The 13,734-nt window shown below is 36.0% G+C and overlaps 1 protein-coding gene across 2 annotated transcripts in view; it reads right to left on the bottom strand.

Moving 5' to 3' along the window:
- Nucleotides 1-13,734, bottom strand: part of BRINP3 (BMP/retinoic acid inducible neural specific 3) — a 192,342-nt gene that overhangs the window by 57,917 nt on the left and 120,691 nt on the right. For both annotated transcript variants that reach the window (XM_074152178.1, XM_074152179.1), the window contains one exon: nucleotides 1,732-1,837. In XM_074152178.1, the coding sequence (XP_074008279.1) occupies nucleotides 1,732-1,837 (106 nt within the window). The remainder of the gene's footprint in view (nucleotides 1-1,731; nucleotides 1,838-13,734) is intronic.

Below are 13,734 nucleotides of genomic sequence, written 5' to 3'. Positions count from 1 at the left end.
TTATTTGTGATGCAGATTTCCTCTATATAGGCACTTGGACAATTTCACAGAGATTTATCCCTTATTTTTAGGTTCATAAAAATGATAGCTGTAAAAGTAATTTCATAACTTTTCTCAGTCAAAAGTCACATCAATTGCTAAAACCAGGTCTGTCTGTGCTTTCTTCTACCTCATGTCAAAATTTGTAAAACTCTGTTGTTGTCTGAGTAAACTTTTCAATGTACTTACATACTCGTGAAAAACCTTGAAATTGTGAAAGGAAAAGAAATCCCAAATGAGCAAACTTGAGTCTTGTTCAATTCTCCCATGATAAGTATGAAATACTTTAAGTATATAAATATAAATATATTTCTCATAATGACAATACAATGGCATGTGTCAAACCACTGTCTGAGGGATGCATAGATTATTTTCCAAATTTTAACTGGCAAACATCATGCAAATTATTTCTGGAAACATTTCATAGCATCCCAGTGGAAACAACAAGTTCTTTTTTAAAAAAATGTACACTGTCTCTGAAATCACTGTATGATTTTATGGCTTTTAAACTCTTCTGGGGAGAGAGAAAGGAAAGGGAAAAAAACTCACATGGATGTTTTAAACAGGAAAAGAATCTTTCCCTGACAGCCATTCTTCGGCAACAGCAGCAGCTTCACACTATATAACCAATTGATTTATGAACAAATATGGAAAGTTTTAAAAACTGGAAAGAATTGTATAGCTACCTGTAACTTGCCCAGAGAAGCTGTGGCTGCCCCATCCCTGGAGGGGTTCAAGACCAGGCTGGATGGGGCTTTGAGCAACCTGCTCTAGTGGGAGGTGTCCCTGCCCATGGCAGGGGGGTTGGAACTCGATGATCTTTAAGGTCCCTTCCAACTCTAACCATTCTATGTGATCCTATGAACTGTAAATTAAGAACTGTATTCTTCTCTCATTGTATATACACAGAGGTATACAGAAGTACATAAATTAAAGAGAATTTAGTCAGTTTTCATAGCAATAATAAGAAGTTCATGCTACATTTGAGTAACTGAAAAAAAGCACCCTAGAGGGTGACTTTTCAAAAGTGTTTATGTACCTAATATGCAGGCTGGAAAATACGTCTACTGGAATTATCAAAAAATGAATGCCTCTTCTTCCATTCTTTCCCTTTCCTTTTCCTTTTCCCTTTTCCTTTCCCTTTCCCTCTCCCTCTCCTTTTTTCTTTTTCTAAATATATAATTACGATTGTTCTCCTAATAAGTGAGATGCCTAATCTTCCAGGTTTACTTAAAATTCCCAATAGGAGCCTTTGGACTCTTCATTATTTAGAGTCTTTGAAAAATCTATATCCTGCTTCTCCAGTAACTCCATTCATTTCAGTGGTATGAGGTATAAGCTACTACTCAGTATGTGTAAAGGAGGCTGAGCACACTAAATGTCATTCCCTGCTTGGTGGAATCTCTGTGAATTCGGGCTGTTTAAAAAGTGTGCAAGTGTTTGCTAAATAGGGCTGTAAAATGTTAACAGCATTATTCAAATTATTTTCTGAATTGTACAGAAATTGTTTCCATTTCAAAGGCAACATGAGTTACTGACATTTCCTTCACTTTGTCTAGAATGTACTTATTGCGCACAGAAAAAAAAAAAAATGAGGAAAATGACCTTTTATGAGGTGGAAGAAAGAAAAACAGATAGTGTGATAAATGCCATCCTGTTCCAAAACAAATTAATGAAATTGCACCTACATACCTTGCAACTGAATCTTATTTTCAGGACTCTGAACCAGAACAGAGCTGACAGAATCTAGGTTGTCATAGTTACTGCAGCCAAGAGGACCAGTCCGCGTTTCTGTTACCTGATGGTAAGGGAATGGAAAAGCATTTGCTGTATTATTCAAAACAGACTGAAGAGTTCAGAAGCCCGTTTCATAAACTTTCCCTTTAATTTCAGACTTAATTAAGATGAAACAGATCATTTTAATTATGAAAAGTATGACTGCAAATGTTTTACCAGTACAACAAACTTCGGGGAGTGCTATTTCTATTGCACAGAATCCTTGCAAATACTTCAGCTGACCAACAGTCTAAAGACCATTTCTTCATAGCTATGGGGATTAGAATGAATTTAATAAAAGTGGTTCACAAAAATCACGACTTTGATTTTCACTTATGAACCTTGGGTACATGGCAACTCCTTGTTGAAGCCATGGAAAAAATTTTGACTTTTCTTGTGTAACACAGCAGGATTCAGAAGGGGAAACATTTTATGAGCTGCATAATGTTTCCTGCATAATTATGAGCTGCTTTATAATGGTGGTAGCAGTGGAATATTTTTCATCAGAAAAAGTCCTAAGATAAGATTAGACATAAAACTCTAGACATCTTGCCTATTATAATCACTGACTCCATGACCACAGAATCAAAATACAGCTAAATCAATCAAAACAGAATGACTCTAAGTAGATCTCATAGAACTCTGGCTTAATAGCTGAGGATTGTGCTTAACAATGGGCAGTTAGTTAAATGAGAAAATAAGTAAATAAATAAAGATGACAATAGAATATCATAGATAATTCTTAAGTGTCATAAAGGCTAATTTCTTTTCTAAATGTTATCCTAAGAAAAAAAAAAGGGGGGGGATGGGGCAGGGGGGGTAGGGTGCGCCTAATGTAGTTTCTCACCAACGAAGCACTGCAGCTTTTGAAGCACTACTGTAATGCCCAGAGGCAGGCAGCTCCACAACAGACTAGGCAGTGCCTCGGGTTTGGGGGTTTTTTATCTGTGTAGGGAGCTAAGGAAAAAAGCCAAAACCTTAAGACAGACGGGTAGAGAATGATTTCACTTTTTTTTAAACTGGCTTGAGTGCTGTAGAAAATTCATGGGTTTGTGGTTCCTTCTCCTTTATACCAAGACTAGGCAGAAAGAAGAAAGAAAAAGTGGAATAAAAGTACAATAAAAGTGGAATAAAAATATAAACACAGCCACAGTAGGAAATGCTGTCCATGGGTTATCGTCCCAGTCTCCTTTACTGCCAAAGTACAACCAATTCCTCTGTCGTATCCCCACCCAAACTACTCCCAGCCACTATCCTGGAACTTCTTAGCTCCCTTCCTTTTACTATCTCAGAGGTTGTGTCCATACTTACCCTTATTTAGTGATCTGCCTCAGTTTTGAATACAACCACTTCTATTTTCTGTTACTTCAGGTATAGTATTTTGCTCTGGATCTCCCGAAGAATAAGCCTAAACTATGGGGTATTTCAAAATGAGTTCCTTGACTCAGTTCATACCTTCACCTAACCTCCGACTGACATGCAAACAGCCGACTAACAGTTCATACGAACAGAAGGAAGCTTGCTATTTTAGCAATCTGTTTTGAAAAGAGTATGAAGGTTTGCTAAAATAATCCATGAATGTTCATGTTGCTTAGAATTGCCTGGCTCTCTTACAACCTGTGCTACCACCAGCCTTTGTGGGTGGCCGCAGCTGGATCATGCTATTCTTGAAACCACGGAGATTTCATATTTTCCAAGATCTCTTGCACTTTTGAAAAGTAAATACAAAGTCTTAAGTTATTCCTATTGGCACCTTTCTGTCACTTTGAACTAGTGTTCCTGAGAGTGGAGAAGGAGAGCCTTTGCAGTGCCAGCAGCCCGTGGAGATGACACACAGAACTGGCTTCAACCAAACCTGTTAGCAGAGTGCCAGGTGCACAAAGAAATGAGATGGAGTTAGGATGTCTCTTCCCTGCACACATTTGGCAGTCTTTAATATTTATGCCAGGGCCAGATTTACCATGTGTTTTGCTTAATCATCCTGAATCACATAAAGACTCTTGCACAGGCATCAGGTTTGGCTCGGGCATGTCTGGAATGACAATTTTGATTTACCCGTGATCTTTAAGTCCTCTCCCTCTCCCAACAAGTGACGTAAAATTTCATTCTAAAATCTTATTTTTGTGCAGTACACCCATCCCAAATAGAGAATCTTAATCTGTTTGTACAATAACAGTCACTTGCATAAAATATGATAAAAAGCCAGGAGGCAATAATAGAGGGCTGAATGTTTTTATGAGTTTTATCCTAGTTCTGAAATATTATGCTCAGCATTTATCTATGCAATCCTTTATTTAAAGATCCATTTATTTTACTGTTGTTTTGTATATTATTATTATTCCTTTCAACCATTTGTGTATAAGGCAATGCGGCTTCATAAAGTTATATGAAATGTAGAAACTATAAAGCGAATTTTACAATTCCTATCAATTCTTATTATTCTTATGCCTCCTGAGATCACAAAGTAAGGAAGATTAGTAAGTAGTTTTATAATTACTGTGCCCCTTTTTGTTCAGGCATCTTCATTTGGATTATGCAGACATAGAGACAACCACTGTTTTGATTATGGAAGTGGTAGCACTTGGTGTATTTAGGTATGGAAAGAGGCAGAATGGGGAAAAGTCATCATTAAATGGCTTTATTGACTTCTTTATTACAGGCCAGTTAGATAAATCCACCAATTTGAAAGAAATATATATAAGTGAAAAAAACTGAGTGTGCTTAGGTTTTGAGATGATTTGCAGACAATCATGACTGGTATAGGAAAGCAATAAAATATTGTTCTAATAATAACGATAATAAATAACACTACAAATAAAGCAATAGATAAGGACCTTTTCCAAACATTATGTTTGGAAAATCTCTATATATTCATTCATAGTCAAATCTATATAGACTCCTTCTTCTACTACCCTAGCCTTCCTCTGTCAACTCCTTTGCTCTGGCACTCAGCTTCTGCATACAAAATACATTACAAGAAGAAAATAAAAATATAGTCCCAATACACAACAAAAAAGACTAAAGCAGAAAATAAAATCATCCCAACTCCAACTTTCCATTGATGACACTTCTAATCAGAAGTCAGTGATGTAGTTACACGCAGTTTTTATACTCTGTACAAATCCTACTCAACAAAGATAGTAAAACAGAAGAAAAATTTTAGTAGTTGATAAATGAAACCCTCAAATTTCTGTCAAATTTTCTGATGAAATGCAAGGATTTTATTTTTGGGTAACTCATGGGAAAAAAAAAGGTCCAAATGTATTACATCTGTTTGGTCCAAGTGCTACTGAAATCACTGATGATACTACATTATCTGTTTCAGGAACAATAGAAATAAAATTGGAAAGGCAATGGCATTTCTTTAATTATCTTCCAAGCAGAGAAGTGTGACTATATTCAATTCCAAGATAACAGCTGAAAAGTGTTTTTTTCTGAAAGTGTACAATGAAAGACAAACCAAAAACAGGAGAGGGAAAAGTAAAATGTAAATGCAAAGAGTATGCTAAGGTGCTAGCATAGTCCAGAAGTGATTTAATTTAAGCCATGCTTGTTTCGTAAGAGTTAGGCCTGCAGTCCATAAAGAATACTAACTCACAAAGCAAAATGCCACAAAACAAAGTTATGTAATAACCAAAACCCCCTAAGAACCAGTAACAAAATTGGTGTGAAACCATCTGACGTGAACCAGGCAGGCTATTCTCAAGTGGCTTGTTTTCAAAAATTATCACAGCACAGGTTTCCCTGGGCAGCAGGGTTTTCAGTTCCCAGAAATAAACTGTAACATTTGGCATTAATGAGACAAATGCCTACAGTTTTCAGTCAGTTAAATCTCATAACCATGGTGATAAAGACCCGATTACAAGTGCACTGAGAACATACCTCCTAGCACTTAAGTAGGGCTGAATTCTTGTGATATCAGTGGGTAGTATTTCCCTGGGAAACTGTGCTTTTATTTTTCCATGATAATTAAGCCTATAGAAGTCTTTCCTAATAAAAGGGAAATATATTTCTGCAGAGATTTTGTTCCTGATGCATCCTTTTAAATGCACATAGCTAATATTCCTAACTACACGTCCATGCAGAGCTAGTGTGCTGTCCTCCATAAAGGACTATCCTCTCCAGCAAGACTAAATATTTATTTGGCTTCCAAGGAAGCTAACTGAGCCAACACAAAGGAGAATGAGACAATGCTAATCACTTCAAAATAGGCACATACATTCATATTCATATAAATCTCTTAAATATTTTAAACATTAAAATAATGATTTAGAGCAAACTCATCATATATACATGACTATTTATGGAAGAATGATTGGTGCATACAGAAGAATGGGCAAAAGCATGGAGGGACGTTAAACCTGAAGTCTTTAGGATTCTCTTATATGACTCCCCTGCCAACCTCACCTTCAGGACTTGTCTTCCAGCCCATGTCCCCAGCTGTTGTCATCCCTGTACATTCTGCAGTAAATACTCATTTCACCTAAAAAAACCTTCATCAAATGAATAGGAACTGAATACACTTTCTATATGCAAGTGGCTCTCCTGCCAACTTACTGTCTTTTTTCTTCCCCCCCCAACCAGGCTCAACAGTTTTTCAGAAAAACACCTTTCTTTCGGTGCTTTCCTTTACCACACAATAGTAGCTGCTCTGCTGTCCTACTTGTGTCATTGAGCATACTAAAAGACTCCCATTAATTAGCATGTAATTAAAATAAATCAAATCTTCTGAATGTTCCAAGCACTGACACTTGTCATGCTGCCAGCTGGATGAACATTTCTGAAGGAGGTATAGACAAACCAACAGCACCCACCACGGCAGGGGTTGGATTAATGTTTTTTGATTGGTGGTCTGGTTTTTTTTTTTTTAATTGCCAGAATTCTTAAGCAATACCTTATAGGCTTGTAACATTTTCAACATGCTTCTAGCAGCAGTATTGATAGCATATGACTGACTTTTTAATTTGAAGAGCCCACTAAGTCAGGAGACCTGGAATCTCTCCCATCCTATTTTTGTATGATCTGTTGCTGTAAAATGGAACAGAAACAGTAGACTTGATCTTTCTGCAGAGGAAATGAATTGCAAAATTTCCATTAATTTCATTAGAAGTGGAATAAGGACTTTTTTCAAGCTTTTGGGCAAGGAGACACCTTTCAGTTTCACTGAATGCAGCAATAAATCTTCCCAAGAGATCAGTGTAATCCCTCTCCTTGGGAGTTCCCTCTCCTTGGTTTCTACATTCTCAGGAATTTACTGTGAACTAGACTACTACATTACAACACTGCACTTGAAATGTATTATCTCCACATAGAGCATAAAATACCTCAGAAATCAGAATATTGTAGGAATTTGAAAGGAACTGACTATTTGAATTCTTCTCTGTTGTTACATTTTTAAAAATATTAGGATTTTTTTAAGGCTGTTTAGGTTCATCTGATAAGGAGCAATCACCTCTCTGTTCACGTCTATCCCCCACTATCTCAGACAGCAATTTATTATCTGTAAATTCCGAGAGAATCCACAAAAACATCCAAACAAGTATTTGAATCTATGATGTGCCATAGGAAAATTAGTCAAGAAACCTAGACTGCCAGGAATGCCTCAGCTCTCAGCTAACAGGAAACATATATAGGTTGAACTAACTTTTAAAGATACCTGAGATCAGAAAGGCAGAAGAAAATAATTAATCTTTATGCTGGTCTGTATCACCGACTCTGCAGACTGTGCAACACTCCTGAGGTTGTGGAAATAAAGTGAGAAAAGTGAGGATTTACCCCAGCTGAAATCACCAGCAGTGTTGACAGTTCTGGCATCGGAGCCACGATTTTCCCTTTTCAAGGACATTGTAAATCCACTGCATGTCAGATGCCATGTTCCCATGCATCCTTATGTAAAGCAACAAGCAAGTTTGCAGGAAATGAGGCTGTTGACAAACCAGTCGGGGCAGCCTTTATTTTGTCCACTTTCAGAAATCAAGAGTGCATCAGCCTTATACAGAGAACAAGGACAGGCATTCTCTCAGAAAGAACAAGTTATCTCTTTTAATTAATCCTATTAAAGAATAGATGAGAGTGAAGTTCTCTTACGGAGAAGTAATAGACTGAAAAAAATATAGTAAGAGCTGACTATTTTGTTTCAGTTTACATTTAGATGTTTCTGCTTGCTCACATCTTACTTAAATGAATATTATTTTTTCACAACAAGCAATAAATGAAATCTATATATTATGTTTAAAAGATAAAATTAGAAACAAAGAGGACAACACAAATTAAAATAATATTTCACATTTATAAAAATCTGCAGGTACCTGCAGAAAGCAAAAGCAAAGAAACTTGCCGAAGTAAAGCCCGATTCTTAACCCTCTATCCTTTTCCAGACATAACTCCATTACTCTATAAAGGACAAAAAACTCCAAAGAAAACTTGGGGCACATACTGTAAAGGGAGATCATCTACCTACATTTAGCCCAGCTGCAAAATCCCATGCAAAGACTTCCCAAGAGTATTAGGAATAGCATTTATATCTTCATGGCTCAGTTCCAATACGCAATGCTGAGGCTACTGGGATTTTTCACCGTGTCCCCATTAGTTCCAAGAAGACAGCATGATCTGGCTATTTATAAAACTCACAGATATTACTAGTCATAATAATACTGCAGTTGAGTGGAAAATAATTTTCTTAAGTTGGGAAAGTGCGAATAAAAAAATATAGTCCTTCTTGAATCAGAATAAAAAGTTAAAAAGTTCTTTTTCTTTGTGAAGCGACGGCAAAAAGAAAGTCCAGGTCAATTTAAAAGTTACCTTTGGATAATTTGGAAACAGTTTCCCTTAATGTGATCAGCTTGAAAGCTAATATATATACTACATTTTAAGAGAAAAAATAATAACTTGTGCTGAAAAAAAAAAGAGGTAAAGGTTAACATTAGGACATAAAAATAATATAAAAATGATTTAAAGTCTTTAAGCTCAAAAATCAAAGTGATAAGGGCAGGTTAATTAAGAACCAGATTTCCATGGAGGTCCTACCTATGATTATATATTTCTGTGCAGTTCTAAAACTTAATTGCAATATTCTCTTTGGTAATATCTCTAAAAATGTAATAATTTAAGCTATTTCCATATCTTATATTTCCTCCCCTGGCATTCATGTCATGACTTGATTTATTTTTGCTGTCCAGAGCACTACGATTCCTAACACTCTGCACCTCACTTACTGCGACATCTGCAGCAGAACATTTTGCGTGCCCATTTTATTTTGCCACACTCCATTCAAACTACCCCTTATGGGGTTTTTGTCCTAACCTCTCAAAAGTAATCATATTACTGTCCATAATGTGCATGTCTGCTGCCTTGCTCTCTGCCTGGGTCACAAATGTTTTTAGGGATTTTTTTTAGGTTATGTTCTCATTACTTCCCGTTAATTTATTCCCTCTGGTAAACGATTGTAGCACATTTGCCCTCTCTGTCTTACTGGTACCGCCAACTCTCAATTTATAGTTTTGGAAAAGTTTTATTTTTATGCTACTGGGTTTTGCTTGTTTTCCTGCATATCTGAAGGCCTACCTACGGAATTAACAATGACCATTGATCTATAATTTAATCATTAAAACCCTATCAGATGTTCAGACTAAAGGGTAACATTTGGCTAAATTTTTTTTAGAAAAGAAAAGCAACTTTATACTGAAGCTCTAAACTTTATTTCATACGGATGCCTCCTCAGTGCTAGATGGCTAGTTTAGTCATAGTTTAGGTATATTGCTCTATAACTTTGTTTGATTATGCTTTTCCATTACTATCATGTAGTTTAATCTGTGGTGAAAGTAAATCTGCAGCTTTTAAACTCCTTGATCTTATGAAAAGACGCAGAAAGAGTATCCGAGACTGGATGCTAATTCCAAATTTTTCTTCAATAAATATGTATGCCACACATAGTGCACGGTTGTAGATTATATGATTCTTAACCGAAGTAGGCCAATAGGACTGGCAAACTGTTCACCATATAAATTATAACAGACTTATTCAGAAATCAAATCTCCGTTACTTACCTTTTAAACTAAATGTATATGTTGCTTGTGAAATATTAAGTGGTAGGAAAAAGCATCTTCAAATATTTATCTGCAATTGCACTCCAATCAAGGACCAATACCAAATGAGCTAAAGACTAGTAAAACACAAAGGGCTTAGTGTCGATTATGTTCTGAAGCATACATGTTTACTGCTGTTTTCTAAATCATTTCAGTGAGTTAAAGGAGCAATGCCCATAATCAAAGCTAATGTAAGCACTCAGGAACTCATTGCAAGATTCGAGTGCTGGGTGCTTACCTTGATAAATGAGCCATGGCTTTTATACCATCCAAGCAGTTTTGAGGACTTGACTTGTGAGATTCTCACAAGATGTAGGGGATCTTAGTAGCATTTTGGCTCACTGTCATCCAGACTACTTCTGAACTCACTGTAGGGCTGAATCTTAAGGAAATGTTAAGGAAACATTTCATGGTTTGTCTGCAACAGTTTAAACCCCAGGGGTCAGAAAAGAATAAAATCGTTCCTCATTTACCATGCTTAATCTTCATATGGAAATTACTCATAGCAAAAAAGGTCTTCCAAAGTCTCCCTGTTTTTATTCCAGCTGCTAGTCTGGAATGCAGGACCATCAACATTTACAGGCTGGTTTCAGACAGAAGTAGTTGAGGAAGCACCAGGGAAGAGTCACTAGGAGAGGAGGCAGTTTATTTAGGATAATAGCTTTCTACGTTAGGTCAACTTGCTGCAAGCATAAGGTGAGGGTAAATACACCAAACTTGAGGGCATATTTGATTAAGATACAAATATTCACACAGTTCTAGCTAGAACTCTCTACTATGAACCAAATAATTATGTTAATAATTATTATATGTATGTAATTCAAAAAGTCTCTTCAGGTAGCAATTTTTACAGAAAACTTGCCGCTGTGATAATAAACACTATTCTAGATTTTTAAAAATGATTGGGAAAAGCAAGGCAAAACGAAAGAAACAAATCTGCAGGTGAAGAACTACATGAAAGAAAAATATTTGATTAAAAATAAGCCATAAGCTCATAACACTTTTACCAAAAAAGAATAAATTCCCCTTTTCATTCCCTTTGAGACCAGGTAATTTTATTGCCTTTCTTCTATAGATTGGAAAGGAGGGCTGAATCCAGACTTCCCATTTGAGTCAAAATTTATTGGAAACAAGAGTTGGTAGTTGTGTTCTGTATACAGTCTGATCTCTCAGATTTGGTCTGTCAAAATAAATAGAAAAAAGACCATTTCTTTTACACTTAAGTCCTGTCATATACACAAGTCAAGCGAAGAAGCCTGTAGCATAAGGACTGAGATGGTTTAGTTATGCCTACCCTTAAATATAGAAACTTCCATATCCTAAGAAAAAATTAAAAAAAGAAAGAAAAAAGAAAGAAAAAAAAAAGGAAAAAAAAGAAAAGCAGACCCACACATTTTATCATTATACTTTAACCAAGTACATAAATTGCTGTGCTTAAAGGAACGTAACATATTTATTTCTTACAAAGGTATGCATGGCTCAGTATTGCTGTGAATGTCATATTTAGAAAATAGAAGCGGGATAAGAATGAAGTTTACTTAGACTACTTATAGTCTCAGATGTGACAGAAAAAATATTTTCTCTATTATCTGAAACATTTTGCTTTCAATTATTTATAATGATTTATAATGATTTCATGAAAAGTTAAAGGAAAAACATGGAATGCTTTTCCACTTTCAAGGATCTAGGTAATCCTGGAGAAGATAAATTTCCTTCTAAATCTACATATTAGGTAGGATATTGTGTACCGGTAGACACAATTTAGTGGAATTATTGTAATTATAATTGTTGTAATTGTAATTGTTGGAACATTATGAACTTGTGTAACTGTGACACTATACTTCTTTTATGATGGAGCTGTTGGAGCGAGTCCAGAAGAGGGTCACAAAGATGATTAGAGGGCTGCAGTACATCTCCGATGAAGACAGGCTGAGAGAGTTGGGGTTCTTCAGCCTGGAGAAGGGAAGGCTCTGGGGAGACCTTCTAGCAACCTTCCAGTACCTAAAGGGGACCTACAGGAAAGATGGGGAGGGACCGTTTATCAGGGAGTGTAGTGATAGGACAAGGGATAATGGTTTCAAACTAAAGAGGGTAGACTTAGATTAGATCTTAGGAAGAAATTCTTTACTGTGAGGGTGATGAGACACTGGAACAGGCTGCCCAGGGAATTTGTGGATGCTCCATCCCTGGAGGGGTTCAAGGCCAGGCTGGATGGGGCTTTGGGCAACCTGGTCTGGTGGTAAGTGTCCCTACCCATGGCAGGGGTGTTGGAACTCGATGATCTTTAAGGTCCCTTCCATCTCTAACCTTTTTATGATTTTTTTTTTAATTTTTATTTTAATTTTAACAACAACTAAAGGAAACATACTGCAGGTACCCCAAAGACCATTCCTTGGGAATGAGAGGGTTAATTTGGGTAATCTAGGGAAAGCTAATGAATAATAGTTTGATAAATTAGGAAGGTGATTGTTGAGGTTGAATGGAGAAAAACCTGAACTCAATTATATCAATATGCATGTGAAGAAACTTCTTTGATTTCAGTGGAGTTTATTCATTGTATAAACTCAGAATCTCACAATGTAAAAACAGAAGCACTTTTTATTTCGGATACTTTATTCAGCAATAAAATCTGGAGAATAGTGATGAAACTACCAACCTTTCAGTCATTAAAGATCCTAAACACTATAGTAATCACTCAATACTATAAAAAGTCTCCTGGAATAATAATGAAACCCTTCTTAAACCCAGCCTCTGCCACAGCATATATAGGTATTATAAGCATTACCTTGTTAGAGATTACATTATAGTTTTGCTGTCAGAGTTGCAAATCCTGCTGAAATATCATGTGAAGCCCTACGGGTAGAAATAATGATGAGCTGCAGAAGACAGCAATGATGTAGTTCTCAGAATCAGTTACCTCTAAAGGATTCTGAAAAAAGGATATTTTCAGGGGTGTTTTGTGCCATTAAATTAATAGATTGAAGAGGATGATTGCAGTTTGAATCATAATCTATAACAACAAAACATGAAAATATATTATGGATATAATTTCTATAGGAAAAATAATGTGAACACCGAAACCTTTAAGCAGACTTTTATTATTCTCTAAGTTTATTTATTCTGACTCTGAGCCTCTATTATCCTGAGATATTCTTCCTAATCTGACCTTTGTGTTCTTACATGTTGTTGACACATGCTATCTCGTATTTTTTAGGGCTCAGAGGTACGGAAAAGTTCTGTGAATTTTATGGTCCTTGCTTGACTTTTTCTGACCTGCTGGTGGGCCATAGTTGTCAATTAGAGAGTGGAGGTCATTGAGAGTGCTGAAATAAGTTTCTCAACCCATACACAAACCACTACACAGCCAGAAAAAAGACCAAATTAAAATCATGTAAAACTGAGTGCCTCCAAATTAGTGCTGGAATGCTCTGCTCTAATTGCATTTTTCAATATGTTCGTTGTGGCTCTCTTAATATTACAAACCCTCTCCATTTCCAGGTTTATTTACTTCAGTTTCACTTTTTAAGGAAAAAAAAAAAAGAATTCAAAATATTTAAGGAACAGTAGTATGAATTGTTTATAGGTTTCTGACAACAGTGATGGCAAGTGTTCTGTGAGTGCTTGGTCTCTTGTTTACATATGTATATTTATATCCTGCTTAGGGTTTGGCAGTCTTTATTTTCTTGGACAATTTTTTACCCTTCTCCCTTGACTAAACTACATAACTGATATAACAAAGTCCTTCAATTTGTTACAATCTATTATCTAGTATGGTCTATCCTTTTTTGTTATTGTTTTGTGTTTGGTTGGTTTGTTTTTTTTTTAAGTGAAGAAT

This window comes from Numenius arquata, chromosome 8 (assembly GCF_964106895.1).
Source record: "Numenius arquata chromosome 8, bNumArq3.hap1.1, whole genome shotgun sequence".
Lineage (NCBI taxonomy): Eukaryota > Metazoa > Chordata > Aves > Charadriiformes > Scolopacidae > Numenius > Numenius arquata.
This window is presented reverse-complemented; position numbering and strand designations above follow the sequence as displayed.